A 16,262-nucleotide genomic window follows, 5' to 3' on the forward strand; every position below is an offset into this window, starting at 1 on the left:
TTTCGTAACCCGAAAGCCTTCGCAAGCCGAAAACCCATAGGCGCTAATGGGGAAAAGCCGCGATTTCATGTGAAATAGCGCCGAAAAGCACCAAAATTTTCTTCGTAACCCGAAATAACCTTCGTAACCCGGAACAGTTATTTCCTATGGGATTTTTTCGTATCCCGGAAATTTCGTAACGTGGGTATTTCGTATCCCGGGGTACCACTGTATCTTATCCAATCTTTCCCTTCATTTTTCCCTTGCTTCATCAATGCCTCCTGTGGAGATATCCATTCTGGCATTTGCCTATATATTTTCTCCTTATAAATGTTCCAAACCTTCCAAAGTGCTCTCCTCAATATATGATCATTAAATTCTTTATTTAAATCCACCTTTCCAAACCACTGATAGGCATGCCAGCCATACCTCAAATTAAAACCTTCAAGATCTAACAGTTTTTCATCTCTCAAATCCATCCAATCTTCTATCCAGTTTCAACAGCAAGCATAATAATACAGTCTCAGATCTGGCATGCTCTTGTTTTACATTCATCATTGTACTCCATTTTATTCTGGCTTTTCACCCTGCCCAAATGAACATCATTAGATCTTTTTTCCACTGATCAAATATTGTATTACTATATATGATAGGTAAATTTTGGAATGAAAACATAATTTTTGGCAATATACACATTTTTACTATTGAAATTTTTCCTAACAATGATAATTGTAACTTTGACCATTTAACCAAATTTTTCTTTATATCCTGCCATCCCGCTTTGTAATTATTATCAAATAATTCACTGTTTTTCTCCGTAATTTGAGTTCCTAAATATTTTACTTTCTTTCGTATTTGGATCCCTACTTTTTTTTTTGCAGAAATTCTTGTTTTCTTGTTGTCAAATTATATGCTTTTATAGCCTACTTTTATTTATTTATTTTTAAACCTGCACATTTCCCAAACTGTTATTATCTTAAATGCTTTTTGTGCTTTTTCTAGTGGATCCTCAACTATCATCATTATATTGTCTGAGTAGGCCTGAATCCGTATTTCTTTCCTCTTATATCTTGTTCCCTGTATGTGTTTGTTTTCCCTTATTTTGTTGCATAATACTTCTAAGCAAGTTATAAATAATAGGGGAGATGGGGGCACCCTTGTCTGGTGCCTTTTTTTTTTACATTCCTCTGTCCTCACTCCGTTAACTACAATTCTTGCCGTTTGCTCTGTACATATTTCTTTTATCCATTTTAACATATTGTCTCCTAATTCTAATTTCTCCAATAATTTTAACATAAATGCCCAATGCTAAATGCAGATTATAAAATTTTCACAAATGGCAGAAAGATTTAAAATTTTTTTGAAAGACTGGTTTGAGGAGGATCAATGTGGTTTCCTACCGAGCAGACAAGCGAAACAAAACATATGAATTATAATAGATTTGATAGAATATTACGATAAAAAACCAAGCAAAAAGGCCGCAATTATCTTCCTCAATGCGGAAAAGGCATTACTTAAATTGGGCATTTATGATGAATTGTTATTTTAGAGAACTAATAGGAATGTTGGTTAATTCAGTATTAGTGTTTTATTGATCGTATTTTGTATTATTGTATTATTTTTACTGATGTAATCCTGCCTCGATCCTCGGGAGAGGCGAGAAATATAAATAAACTTTATTATTATTATTATTATTATTATTATTATTAAAACACCTCTGGCCTTGTGGAATCACCTATTCTATTACACATTTCAGTATGTACCTATGCATGGGTTTAAAACTTCATAAAGGAGCTTGAGTCTAAAATTAAAATAATTATCTGCATGATGTGCACGAAACCATTCACGGATATTTTAAAAGATTAGGCAGTCTGTGTTTAAAACTTTACATTCTACAGTAAGTGTTTCACTGATTTAATCACTTTTTGATTTTGAAGGGTTTGAAATATCTTTCCATGCGTTTAAGAAATATTAACTTTAGATGACATGTTCAGAGTTTGGATTTAGATGGGAGGGAGACTGCTGGTCCATGTGATGTTAAGGTAAATGGGAATTAAGTTAATATTATGGTAAATGGAAACTGAAGGAAGCATGGAACCTTCCAGAGGGAGAGAAGGACAGGCCAGCTCCATTGGGCCTTGCCTGAAAGAAGAGCCCTCCCTCCATCCACCATCATCCAGAGGGAGAGATAGCCAAGCCATCCAGCCTGGAGGGAATGAAAAGGCAGGCCCAACTCCATCAGACCTAGGCTGAAGAAGAAAAAGAGCCCTCCCTCCATGCCATCTGTCTTCATCCAGCCTAGTAGGGACTGAAAAAGCAGGGCCAGCTATATCTTAAGAAGCAGAGCCCTCCCTCCAGTCCATCTGCCTTGGTCCAGGCCTCAGAGGGAGAGAAGAAATGCTGGACCTGATCCCATTCCCTTCTCCTTTTGTGTCGTGTCTTTTTAGATTGTAAGCCTGAGGGCAGGGAACTGTCTAATTAAAAAGATTGTATGTACAACAGTGTGTAAATTTACAGCGCAATATAAATAAAGCTAAATAATAATAATAATAATAATGGAATAATATTGGAGATCATGGTTGACATTTGGATGATTGGAAGCAGAGAATGGCAGGATACAGACCGTTTGTTTTGCGAGGGAGCCACAGCGGACAAACCGCGCAGCTCCTCGCGCAACAAAAAGCCGCAAAAAGCAGCTTCTTTCTGCAGCACCATTATGATGTCACAAGGCACCAATGGCGCACTTGCGGCGTCATGAAGGTCCGTCGCATTAAACTAGCAGCGCCCATGTTTATAGGGCACCGCAATTTGTATGCCCTCATTACGTGCGAGGAGCAAGGAGCATCAGGAAGCGCCAATGTCATGAGAGAATTAGCTGATCCATTCATTCCAGATTTTATTTTACTGTGAATTTGTTTCTGATGCTCCTCAAGAAAACATTTCCGGGGGTGGGACTTCCATGGGGCAGGACTTCTACCTTCCAGGGGGAGGGCATCTGCCTTCTGGGGGTAGGACTTCCAGGAGAAAACACAGCTTCAGGTTAGCAATAGCAACCCCCCCCCAACAAAACCTGCCAAGAAAACACCATGATAGTTTCACCTTACGGTTGCTAAAAGTTAGAAACAACTTGAAGGCACTATACACAGAAGTCACACTCTCTCAGCCTCAGAGAATGGCAATGGAAATCCCCCTCTGATGAAGCTTGCCCCATGATAGTTTCACCTTAGGGTTGCCAGGAACCAATGCTTGGAAGGGTGGGAGGGTGCTCTGGGCCCATAAGTTGGAAACGACTTGGAGGCACACAACAGCAATAACAACAACAGCAATAACAAGCATAATGAAACACAGAAGGTACAACACAAAAACAAAGGCAGTCAGTGGCTTGAGCGTACACCTCTGGAGACCAGGGCTTGATTCCCAGCTCAGCCATGAAACTCACTGGGAGACCTTGGGCAAGTCACACTCTCCCAGCCTCAGAGGAAATCAAAGGCAAACTCAGAGTTGCCCTAAGTCAGGAAAGACTCAAATGAACACAAACACAGAGACAAACCACACTCTCTCAGCCTCAGAGGGTGGCCATGGCAAAAAGAAAAGACACCTTGTCAACAAAACCCTGAGAGAGGGAGGCAATAACTCAGAAACAACCACAATCCTGATCAAAATGGAAGACCTTTTGGACTCCTTCCAGGGCAGAAAGAGGTGGGAAGGCCCCCTAACATCGCACCTCTCCACACAAAGCGTGCGACTCTGGAGACCAGGGTTTGAGTCCCAGCTCAGCCATGGAAACCCACTGGGTCACACTTTCTCAGCCTCAGCAATGGCAAAAATCCCCTCTGAATAAAACTTGAAGGCACATCAACAATATGTAACATAGATGTAAATAAACCCCATGAACTGAATTTATATTTCTGTTTTTAGCTTTTATGTTGTCATGTCCTCCATTTTTCTTGAACTTATTGAACGTCACCCATTTTGACTATGGCTAAGAAGCATGGATTTATATTTATGGACATGCTTTTTAGTGTTTATTTTGTAATGTTCTCCATTTTGAGCATGGCTAAGAAGCATGATTCCACATTTCTAGGAGTGTTTTTAGCTTTTATTTGGTCAGCTCCTCCATTTTCCTTGAATATCCTCAATTTTTTAGCCTGACTAAGAAGCATAAATTTATAGGGGTGTTTTTTAGTGTTTATTTGACCAGGCCCTACATTTTCCTTGAATGTCCTCCACAGAACACCCTGTGCATACTGATAAACCAGACTAACAGGGCTGGTTCTCTGGATTCATTCCCACTGCCGAAATGTAGTCTCTGCTGGGCTATGAAACCCGCTGGCAAGGAACCTTCGGCAGGACACACACTCTCAGCCTCAGAGAAGGAGAAATGGCACAATACAAGAGCCATTGTTTGCTGTTGAACAGCTTTTAAATTTGGAAGGCACACAGCTAGGGTTGCCATAATTCTCTACTAAAAACTGGGACAAAATGTAGGACAAAATTTAGACCAAAATATAGGACAACTGTAGGATAAAATTTAGCCCAAAATGTAGGATATTTAAGGTCCTCCATTTTTTTAAAATGTCCTACATTTTGAGCTAAATTTTATCCTACAGTTGTCCTATATTTTGGTCTAAAATTTTGTCCTACATTTTGTCCCAGTTTTTAGTAGAGAATTATGGCAACCCTACACAGCACACACACATCTACACTTGGTCAGGACCCACACTCTCAGCCTCAAAGGAAGACAGTGGAGAACCTCATTTGAAGAAATGTGCCAAGAAAGTATGGGGATGGGGGAAGAGAAGGGAAAGAGAGGGAGGGAGGAAAAAGGTAAACCTTATTGAAAGAAATTTCCAAGACACACTCCCAAGTCGAGGAAGAGGAGAACAAAGTGGCATCCCCCAGGGACCTATGTCTTGTGGAGGGTGGGGCTTCCAAAAGGAATGGGCAGGGCTTGTTAGGAGACCCAGTCTACAACAAGGAGTTGCCCGCTGGGCCATGCCTCCCCACCCTTCCTTGTCTGATCTAATTGTTCTTGGGCAAATTCCTCTGGTACAAGCAGCAGGGCCAGGCCGGGTGCGCACACATACACGTGCTCATGTCCAGTCCCTCGCCCCTTCCACTGGCGGCTGCTGTGCCCTTGTGGAGCGGGCACCATGACAGCAGCGGCACACGTGCCATAGGTTTGCCAACGCGGTTCTAAATTATGTCTCCAGCGTCTCCAACACTTCTGCTAACTACACTATATATATAGTGTCTAGAAATTTTAGTCTTGACCCCCAAAATCCTGAGTCGAGATATCCAATATAAGTACTATACTTTAACTCTTATTTAAAGAAACCATAACCTGGTGAAAAGCAAGAGCATAATCTGTCCTGGAAGCATTGACCCCACACTATCCTCTCATCCATCCAGCCTTTAGGATGAGCACAAACAGTTGTGCCTGCAATCCTGCTGGAATTTTGTAAGTTGTTTGCATTGTTTTTCTTGCTTCATCCTTTATATCGGGGTAGCCAACCTATGGCCCAGCAAGGCCTTGGGACTGGCCCCAGCCCGGTCCTGCCGCTGATTGCCGCCAGAGCCTTTGGCCTCTCGCATGAGGGCGTGGGGCCTTTGGCCTATCAGGAGGAGGCGGGCAAGGGGGGCAATTGTCTATAGAAGCCTCAGAAACATGCATTTATATTAACATTTTTTAAAAATCAGCTTTTGCATGTCCTCCATTTGAAAAGTTTGTCCTACATTTGTCCCGGTTTATTTATTTATTTAATTTTTTTTTTAAAAAAAATATTTAATTATTTATTTTTTTGCTTCGGTCCCCCAGTTGTCTGAGGGACAGCAACCTGGCCCCCAGCTCAAAAAGGTTGCCTACCCCTGCTTTATATCCTTTGTCATGTCTCTAAGATTTACCCTAGACTTATACACAGGTCATATCAAAATCCATAATTTTGGCCCTAAAATCTAGCCTCGACTTATGCATGAGATCAACTTATAGTTGATTATATACAGTAGAAGAGAGAAGACCAGATCAGTCACCCAAATCTGTATAAGGTAGCATCATATGTTAATGCCTGCATGTTGCCATTAAAATATCATATGGGCTTTGTTAAAGGGACTCTCTTGCTTGGACATAATGAGAGCTGACAGAAGAGAAAAGGCAATCTTCCAAGATGCACACTGACAAAATTTGTAACATTATATAAACTACTGAAAGTGTTCCCGACCTGACACCCTTCAAATGCCTCAGACTATAACCCTAATAATCCTCAGTGGGGAAGGTGGGATTTGTAGTCTAGTACACCTGGAGACACCAGACTGGGGAAGGCAAAAAAATCTGAAAGTATCTGATTATCACAACCTGATATATAGCAACACATACGTACCACTGTGGTGCTTAGAAAAGGTTGGTGAGTAGGTGGCACTGCCATTGTTTTCTGGGATGAAGATGATGTCTGGGAGAGCTGCTCCAATTTCTGCTGTAACTCTTGCAGCTCAAGGAGGTCATTTTCTTTCTTTTTCATGAACTCTTTGTCTTCATCCTCTGAATGCATCAAAAGGAAATAATGTATATAAGACTTTTTTTTATTTCTATGAGTTTTTTGAGGTCTCTTTCCTTTCTTCCTTCATTAGAGAAGAGGCTGGCATGCCTAGCCCCAGAAGCAGATGGAGGGCCCTCCCTCTATTCCAACTGCCAGCTTCCTGTCCTTGGCAGGAGAAAAGAACCAGCAATATCTACTGGATTTGGATTTGTTAAGCACCCAGAAGAATGTTTAGTCAACAAAATGAGCAAAAATAATGCAAATGGTTCACAAGCATTTTATTTTCCATGTTGCTTTTGTTAAGGTTGGGAGGAGGGCAGAGCTTCTATAAATATATTGTAGGCCTCAACATGAATGTGAATTCCATTTCCCTAAGCTCAGCAAGATAGTGCGGAAATCTGCAGTTCTTTCTCCGGCTGAAAAATATAGAGCCGTTCTTCCTTCAATTTAAGTCAGCGTCTGCCATAAGCCTGAGGGCAGGGAAAGGTCTAATTAACAATTTGTAAGCCTCTCTGATAGCCTTGGCTGAAGAGCAGGGTATAAATAAATATTCTTATTTCCAAAGACTCAATAATCCCAGAAGAGTTTGAAACAATGATAGTCAAAATACCTGTTAGTTAGCTTGGGATCAATACAGCCAAGATGGAAAGGGTTTAATGAAACATATCACATGGTAACACATCCTCATCTAAAACTTGTTGTTAGTCCTAAATAGAATGGATCATTTGAATCATGGGGATTTGCCCAATTGTTGACTCAAAATTCAACATCTGATTTAATAAGTTTCTACAGCAATTTGTGTCCAGAAACACAAGCTAGAACAGTATTCATCATGGCTAGCAGCAACCTATAGCCTCATCCCCTCCTGCCCCCTTCTAAGGCTGGTGGCCATCACAATATCTTTTTGGCAATAGATTCTACCATTTACCAATGAGCTGTGAAGTGCCTCCTTTTATCTGTCCATTCAGTGGATGGCCCGTTTTTATATGACATGGGGAGAAAAAAAATCCCTAATCATCTTCTCCATATTAATCATAATTTTACATCTCTCGCTTGAGTCTCCCCAACTTGCCTTTTTCTACAAGCTAGCCCAGAATACTGCCTTTTTTCCCTAAGCTAGACACTTTTTCTGTTATCCTAGCATAGTTAATCCATAGTTGTCCTTTACTGCACCTTTTCCAGCTCCACAATATCCTTTTTCAGATGGACTGGCCAAATTTGTCCCTACTGTGGTCAAACATAGGCTTGTGAAAAGACAGTATGACGACACAGGTACTTTTATTGTCAGTTCCTTTTCTGAATGCTCCCAAACTTGGAACGTATCTCATTCACAGCTGTCATTGGCACTGCCATTTCATGAACTGATCAAAAATTTTAGTTTGGCGTTACCTTTGAAAGCAGAGTACAAATGACAGCAGACTGGATCCAAATTAAATTAATTACGCTTAGATCCGCTGAAATCATTGGGAAAAGTTAGCCATGTTCTCTGCTCCGTGATTTCAACTAACTGCCTGGATTCAACCCTGTGGTGTTTCCTAGACACTGTATGTATTTTTCAAGATCTGGAACAGGGCTAACGAGACATCTCAGTTTAATTACCCCATTCCTTGTGCCTTTTGAGACGTTCTGCCCTTTTTAAATATGCTTTGGCTCTCAATTCTTCAAAGCTCAGCTCAGAGCCTTCACACTGCAAAAGGTGCTTGGCGTACATTGGTTTCTGTTCAAGCATGGCACTGGATGATGGTGTTGGTACAACTTCTGATTTGGAAATTGTGGTTATATATATAGGTTGTTCCCTGCAAAGGAAAAACATGGCAGTTTATTTCAAACCCTTGGCAGGAGCATTCCATGCTCACTAACACAGAAAATTACAGCCAAAATAATAATACCTGTATGTAAATCCAGGAATAAATAACATTCCAGCAAATAAGATACAAACGTTAATACTAATCAACTCGACTTAACTGAGACTGTCGTACTTTGGACACATCATGAAAAGACATGACTTACTAAAAAAGACAATAATACTTGGTAAGGTAGAAGGGAGTAGGAAAAGATGATCACATTACAGATGGATACAGTCAATCAAGAAAGCCACAGTCAAGAGTTTGCAAGACCGGAGCAGAGATGTGATAGTGTGATTTGTAGGTCTCTCATTCATAGAGCTGAAGTTGGCTTCACAGCAATTAACAATAAATCAATTGCTTCCATACAGTCAGTTTAAATGCCAAGGAGTCTTTTGAGAACAGAATTGGTATCACTTGATAATGAAATATACACTGTAATGGTGGCTAGAATGCTGTCTTTAAACCATTATGTCCCGGAGTTCAAATTTCTGCTCAGCTATAAAAATAGGGGGTCAAAGGATGACTTTGGGCAGACTCTCCATAGCCACCCTTGTGTACCTTACACAATTGCTGTGATGGGTTTTTAAAAAAGATAACCTATTATGACTGTACATGGAAGGACAGCAGGATAAATATAAAACAAATGCAAAAAAGATACTCAACCACAATAGATTAGGCAGATCTCTTTTGGAAGTATATTCACAGAAGGTATATTACTCTAGAGAAAGCTCTGCTTTACCACTTCTTTGTTTTTGTGTTTTAATTAAAAGAAGGAATGAGCAAACAATAGCCTTCCAGATATCGTTGGACTGCAGCTCTTATCTATTTAGAATGAATGGTGAGGGACTGTGGGAGTTGTACACTGAACCCTTGGTATGCGCTAGAGTTTGGTTCCAGGAACTCCCGGGGATACCATAACTCATGGATGCTCAAATTCCATTAAATACAATGGCATAGTAACATAGTGTCCCTTATATAAAATGAGAAAATCAAGGTTTGCATTTTTAGTATTTATGTATTTAATATTTTCAAGCCATAGATAGTTGAATCTGTGGATAAAGAGGGACAACAGTGAACAATGTGCAGAGAGCCACAAGTGTAGCATTCCTGGACTACAGACTATCACAAAATATAAAGTCTCTCACTCTATCCACCATTTCAAGATGTTCAGAATTATTGTCCAAACAGGAATGCGGGTGGATATAAACATTACATACTGCTTACCCTCATGCCTTGAATGAAAAGCAAGATCTAAGTTGTTTTCTTTAAGAATACCAATGTTAGTATAGAAGCTTTACCTTTAATTTACCTTCTTGCCTTTCCTGCCTAATTCCTTGTTTAACAGGTGGCAAACATCATCAATTAGAATTTTCATTTATTCACCTCCTCTCCTGGGTTTACTACATGCCATTCCATGCTGGGAGAGCTGTAGCCACAGTGGTGTAGGCATTATGTATTACTGCAATGATGTAAGTAGTTTGAATCTTTATGTTATACTGTTGGTATATGAAGCTATTGTTTTTGTACCACTAATATGGTTTATATGCATAAATGTTTATATTTTATATTGTCACAAGGATGTAGCTGAAGAAATCTACTGAAGATGAAGCAGAGACTAGAACTTCCCAGGGTCTCTCATTCTACTACTCCTACTCTTTGATTTATTATTCATCAAATCCACACTGCTTATCTTCTACATGGAATGTCCAGCAATCAGGAATTTGGAGTTTTTCATTAATGGGGAATAAATGACTTTTTAAGAATCCACAGACTCCCCAAGACAGTTTTACAATCTGGTATTTCTGTTGGGTACTTCCCTATAGACTCTTTTACAATATTAGTTCCATGAATATTGTTCACTTTTGTTCTTAACATGTGTATTGGATGCTTATGGTCATCTCACCAATGCCATTGCCACTGAGAAAGGCATCAAGCAAAGTTGCATTTTAGCTTCACTCCTGTTCAACTTTTACATCAATGATATGGTGGGTCATCTCAACAATACAAACTTCCGTTCTCCAAAACTAGAGGGAAAGCATATCTCAGCTCTGTTTTATGCAGATGATGCAGCAGTACTTTCAAGAACCCCCACTGGCCTAAAAAGAGTACTGTACTAAGAACACTAACACAGTACTGCAGAGAGGATCAGCTAGAATTCAACTATCAAAAAAACTAAAATCAAGGCATCTGCTAAAAGGACCAAGAACCATAACTGGAATACAGATGGCCACAAGATCGAACAGGCCTCCTGCTTTAAATAACTGGGTGTAACTTTTCACACTACTGGTAATAGGAAAGCACATGGGGACTATGGTGCTGGTAATGCGTGGAGGAGCTCAACAGCCATCCTCAAATTTCTTACAACAAGAGGAGGACACAATATACCAACACTCAACTTTTCAAAGCCAAATCGGTTGCACAACTGCTTTAAGGATCCCAACCGGGACCTCTCTCCAACTCTGCACCATTAGAATTTGTGCAATCCAAATTTCTAAGATTAGCATTCCAAGCACCAAAATGTCTTTCTAAAACAACTCTGACACAGGAGTCAGGCTTTAGGAAAATGTTGGCCAGAGTGTGGGTGACCATACTCAGTTACTGGTTCAAGACTATCCTTCTTCCCCACAGGCCTTGCTCCACTTACCCTGACTGATGAATTCCAGTCTACATGGAAACACAGTGATGACTAAAATTTCTTCACTGGGCTTTTTTTACAGATCTTTTGCTCACATGGGATATGGAAAGGCTAAAGCCATCAAACAACGAGTGATAGATATAGAGCGACAGCTACACCTACCTAGCACCCCAACCTTTTTTTTGCTAATGACTACAATAGATACTTGCCCTCACCTATGGCATACTTAGCAAAACTCAAAGTACTGAAACACTGGAGAACTTTTACTTTTGAACCGTTTAATTATTATCCCCTCTGGATTCCCAGTGACTGGGCGGCATATAAATAAATCCTATTATCATTATTCTGCGTAACTGCGGTTAAAATCTGTCAGGCAATGACTAATGTAGTAGACTAGTACCAATCTTGCCCTGCCACACTGGATTTTAAAAGGCTATTTTAAATACTGTTTTAACCTGTGTTTTTACCTTGTTTTTACTTTCTTTTATTCTGTATCCAGTTTTTACCTGTGCTGGTCTATGACGGTAATACAGATGAACTGAACTGAACTGAACATAATTAAGCAGTGTCCTTTTACAACCAGCTACAGTACTTACATTTTTTTCTGTTCCCCTGCAACTGATTGCCTGTTCAGAATTAGCTGGATTCTAGAAAAGACAGAAAGTTCAGATTGAGGATCCTTCTAGCACAAAACTGACTGATGTCTACAGTTTTTCAGAAGAGGAGACAAAGGGCATATTCACACATTACATTAAGTCTACACTGGCCAATAACCCCTGCTGCACAGGGAGCAGCTCAACAAACAAACATTTCTTCAATAATTTGTATAGCATGGAGTTCTCCATATGTTTTTGGATTCCAGTTGTCATGATCCATCACTCCTGGCTATGCTTAGTAGAAAAGCTAGCTGTCAAAATCAAACTACAGCTGGGTCACAGTTGAACATCCTGGTTTAGTGGTATGCCCAAATCCAGCAAAAGCTTGTATATGACTTGTTTAACTCAAGATAAGCCATGGATTACTTGCTAAAGGAGATAAACCAGAGTTCCAGCTCCTGCATTCAAACACTAAAGGAACCACAGACAGAAGGTCATGATTTGTTTCAATGATCCTGTTTGCAAGGGAAACAATTTGGGGGAAATAAAATAAACAATAAAATCTTCCTGAAGATGCAATTCCTAATTTAAGTCCATTAGCCTTCTAGCAATTATTTGGGCAAGAAGGATCTTGATATATGCTTATAATATTAAACAATAGACCAATGAAATACTTATTAAGTGATATTAAAACATAGAATAAGAACATTTTCATCTAAAAGAAATGTTGTCATCACAATCACATCAGCATCACAGATGGCCTGCCTGCATCTGATAGAGCTTGGAAGTGTTATTTGGGAGGAAGACTATAATCCACAGAATTCCTGGGTTTCTAGCTGGAGGAACAATATACAGTGGTACCCCGGGATACGAATGCGCCGCCTTACGAAATTTCCGGGTTACGAAAAAAATCCATTTAAAAAAACTGTTCCAGGTTACGAAGGTTTTTTCGGGTTACGAAAAAATTTTTGGTGCTTTTCGGCGCTATTTCACACGAAATCGCGGCTTTTCCCCATTAGCGCCTATGGGTTTTTCGGCTTGCGAAGTATTTCGGGTTACGAAAGCGGCGGCGGAACGAATTAATTTCGTAACCCGGGGTACCACTGTACCAAAAAAGGAACTTTTCCAACCTCTGCTCCACCATTTTTATTTCTGAGCCTTCAATGAAGAAGGGTTAAAGAATCAATATGAAATTGAAGGCTTTCATGGCCAGCATCCATAGTTTTTTGTGGAGTTTTCAGGTTATGAGGTCATGTTCTAGAAGAGTTTATTCCTGACATTTTGCCAGCAGCTGTGGCTGGCATCTTCAGAGAATGCTGGTACAGAAGAGAGTGGGGTATATATACTGTTGGTTGAGAGGAAGCGATTTACATGTTAATCTGTGTTAGTCTGGTTTGTGACCTTGCCATTTAATAACAATACACATGTATAAATCTAGAACATGGCCTCATAGCCTGACCAAAAAAACTATGTTAAATGATCAATTGGATTCTCCTACTTCATCCGATTTTCTTATGTGTAACAGTAGCTGCTTTTTTTACATACCTGATTTTGGGAGATACAGGCTGGGTCAGCTGTAGAAGCCATCTGATTGGACATCTGAGGGTTAAGTGGCTGCAGGACACCAACTGCAGAAAAATATACCAATAGATAAATAAATATGGGTCTTGATTAATTAGATATAAGCAGCAATTGATAAAGAATGAATAAAGTGTTTTTTGTAAAGATACAGAGATAACATCTTAAATCATCTCCACAGGAAAATATTTTCCTTTTCATTTTTTTCACATTCAAACTTTCAGTATACAACAGAAAAGAACAATACCACTTCAATCAAGTAGAGTTTCAGATTGCTATCTTATCTTGCTCATTTACAACACACTGAGACAAAAAAAACTTCAAAAAGAGACAAGCTTCTCCCTAGCAAAATGCTACCCTTATGTATTGTATATACTCAACTATAAGTCGAGAAGTTTATGCCCCAAAATTGACCCAACAATTTTAGGCAGACTTCAATACATCAGTAGTGCTTAGAAAGGTCCTAAAGCAAGCAAACCTGATGCCCCAATCTCCACTGAACACCAATTCCTCCCCCCTCCAGTTTGTTTTGCTTCCTATTAGAAAAACTCCCTATTTAAATCCACTTGCTTCTTTCTCTGGTCCCTTTTGCAAAACCTGGCTTCCTGTGAAAAAAACGGTATTGTGTGTGATAATCCTTCGCGCAGTTACTCACCTTTTTTGCTTTATTTGTGGGATGCTTTAAATGCACTTTAATCTCTCTTTAATGCCGAAATTAGCTCCAGAGTGATAAACTCCTAGGAAAGCTTATGCAATAACTTCTTTCCAGTTAGTCTCCAAGGTGCTCCACCCCCGGCTTCGGCCCCCCAGTCGCCTGAGGGACAGCAACCTGACCCCCGGCTCAAAAAGGTTGCCTACCCCTGGTCTAGTTGTTCTGTTGGATTATGTATATATTATATTGTGCTATGTATTTTTATTTCTTTTATTGTAACTTGCCTCGATCCATAGGGACAGGCGAGCTAAAAATAATAATTATTGTTATTATTATAAAATTTTATTTTCACAACAAACCAAGCCTGAACTTTAAGGAACACCTGAACTGTAAGAAACCACTTTTGTCAATTAAGGAGGGGTAGGCAAAAACAATGTAAAAAACCAGAAGCATTAACAAAACAAAAAAATTACTTAATCTCTTCTACTTCTCCACAGTGTCAAGCAGACATAAAGCATTTACGTTCATGAAAAGAGCTGAGAAAAAGAAAACTAGGACCATGACTTGCAATCATCTGACACTGTGTATAGTTCTACGTAAGTCTTCCTCATATATATATATACAGTATATATATATATATTAGAAATAATTCTAAATAATGAATATATGAACTTAAAATATTTAAGACAAAGTGTCCCTCATTTATCATTCTAAAAGAAAATATCCCATAAGGCATTTGTTCAATTTTCTGAAAAAAAAGACTTCAAAATCTTTTGTTCACAAATATTCAGTTTCCACCATGCTTTCACATCTCGATTCCCGCCACTCGTGTTTTGATCTGTAGTCCCCATACATTATAAAGGGTGTCGTCCAAAATAGCTAGACTGAAGGTCAAAGATTTCCCTACCAACACACACCTGCTGCAAATTGTCCAGGAAATCCAGTGCAATTTTAGAAAGAATTTCTTTCCTAATCCTATGTCCTTCCAACCATCAACTTCCACTACTGTGTGCAGAATGCATGTTTAAAGAAGCCACTGAATACTGACTATCACAAATCAGATCTCCAATCATAAACATGTAGGTTTCCCCAGTATCAGGACCAAGGGGAAAGTATCTTAGGCATACAGAAAATTCAGTGGTCTCCTATGTATGTGAGAACTGTCACTGCAAGACATCCATGTCCATTAGGGGATGTGCAGAGAACAGACGCACAACGTACCAGCTTTAAAGTACCTAGGTTGTTGGTCTGCTTATCTGGCTTCAAGGAGGACATGGACAGCACTTTTAGTCAGTAAGACTTTACTGGCAGCAAGGCAAAGCATAATGGTTACAGGTTCCAATTTAATACAAGCACACAAGGTTACTTTGATTCCTGCCCTCGCTCTTTCCTCAGAGTGAGTGCAGCCACGTCAGACACATAACAACTATGCCTACCTCCTTCTTCTGTTTCTTTTTGCACCTAGAAAAACTTACTACAAGATCTATATACTGTAACAAACTCAATGTGACTGCTGAAAAAGAAATCAAATCAAAGAAAACCCTCACTACTTTAAGATAGCTTTGTTTCAGTACTTTCTTTTAAGTTTACTTTTCAAGAAATTTTGAATATTTACAGTTCAACATTGTAACATATTTACAGGACAGAATTAGACTCACCTTGATTTGGAATCTGGTTCTGGGACAAGTAACTCTGCAACAGCCTAGGTTGAAGAGAGCAGACAATGACTTTTAAAAAGAGGCAAAAAAACCCATACACTTTTGTGTGAAATAAAATTTAAGACATTTAACACAAATAAAACTTTATTAATTACAGATTGTTAGAAGGCAGCTTACGAGCATGTCACCAATGTTAAGAAACCAAGGGCATTGTGTAGCCTGTCACATCAAAATTCATCAAATCTCTTGCATACTCAAGTTATCAGCTTAGTCAAGCATCACACACACACACACACACACACAACTTGTCAATCACTATATCAAAGTTTTCAACTATTATATCCCATTTTCAGTCTCACCACTGTCACAAACCAGAACCTGGAAAAGTTACTTTGTGGTCCAAAACACACTGCAGAAATAATCCAGTTTGAGACTGCTTTAAATGGCCCTTGTGGTCTCTTCCAACTCTACGATTCTATGAACTGCTCAGGCTTAGTGCTTGGGAATCCTGTGGACTGTAGTTTATTGTGGCACCAGAGCTCACTGACAGAGAAGGCTAAATGTCTCACAAAACTACAGTTCCTAGAATTCCCTAGCATTGAGCCAAGGCAGTTAAAAGGATCTCATAACTGGGTTATTTCTGCAGTGTGTTTTGGAGCTTTGATTACAACTCTGAGAGTTCCCCAGCCTGATCAAAATAAACTCTGCAGAAATAATCCGGTTTGACACTTTATTAATAATAATAATAATAATAATAATAATAATAATAATAATAATAATAATA

General features: G+C 39.4%; 1 protein-coding gene across 1 annotated transcript in view; it reads right to left on the reverse strand.

The window, feature by feature from the left end:
• The window catches only part of BUB1 (BUB1 mitotic checkpoint serine/threonine kinase), a 47,257-nt gene that overhangs the window by 24,634 nt on the left and 6,361 nt on the right, over positions 1 to 16,262 (reverse strand). The window contains 7 exon segments of the mRNA XM_042454136.1: positions 3,202 to 3,375; positions 6,357 to 6,514; positions 8,112 to 8,293; positions 8,295 to 8,308; positions 11,591 to 11,641; positions 13,136 to 13,218; positions 15,479 to 15,522. Of these exon segments, the coding sequence (XP_042310070.1) occupies positions 3,202 to 3,375; positions 6,357 to 6,514; positions 8,112 to 8,293; positions 8,295 to 8,308; positions 11,591 to 11,641; positions 13,136 to 13,218; positions 15,479 to 15,522 (706 nt within the window).

This window comes from Sceloporus undulatus, chromosome 1, assembly GCF_019175285.1.
Source record: "Sceloporus undulatus isolate JIND9_A2432 ecotype Alabama chromosome 1, SceUnd_v1.1, whole genome shotgun sequence".
Classification (NCBI taxonomy): domain Eukaryota; kingdom Metazoa; phylum Chordata; class Lepidosauria; order Squamata; family Phrynosomatidae; genus Sceloporus; species Sceloporus undulatus.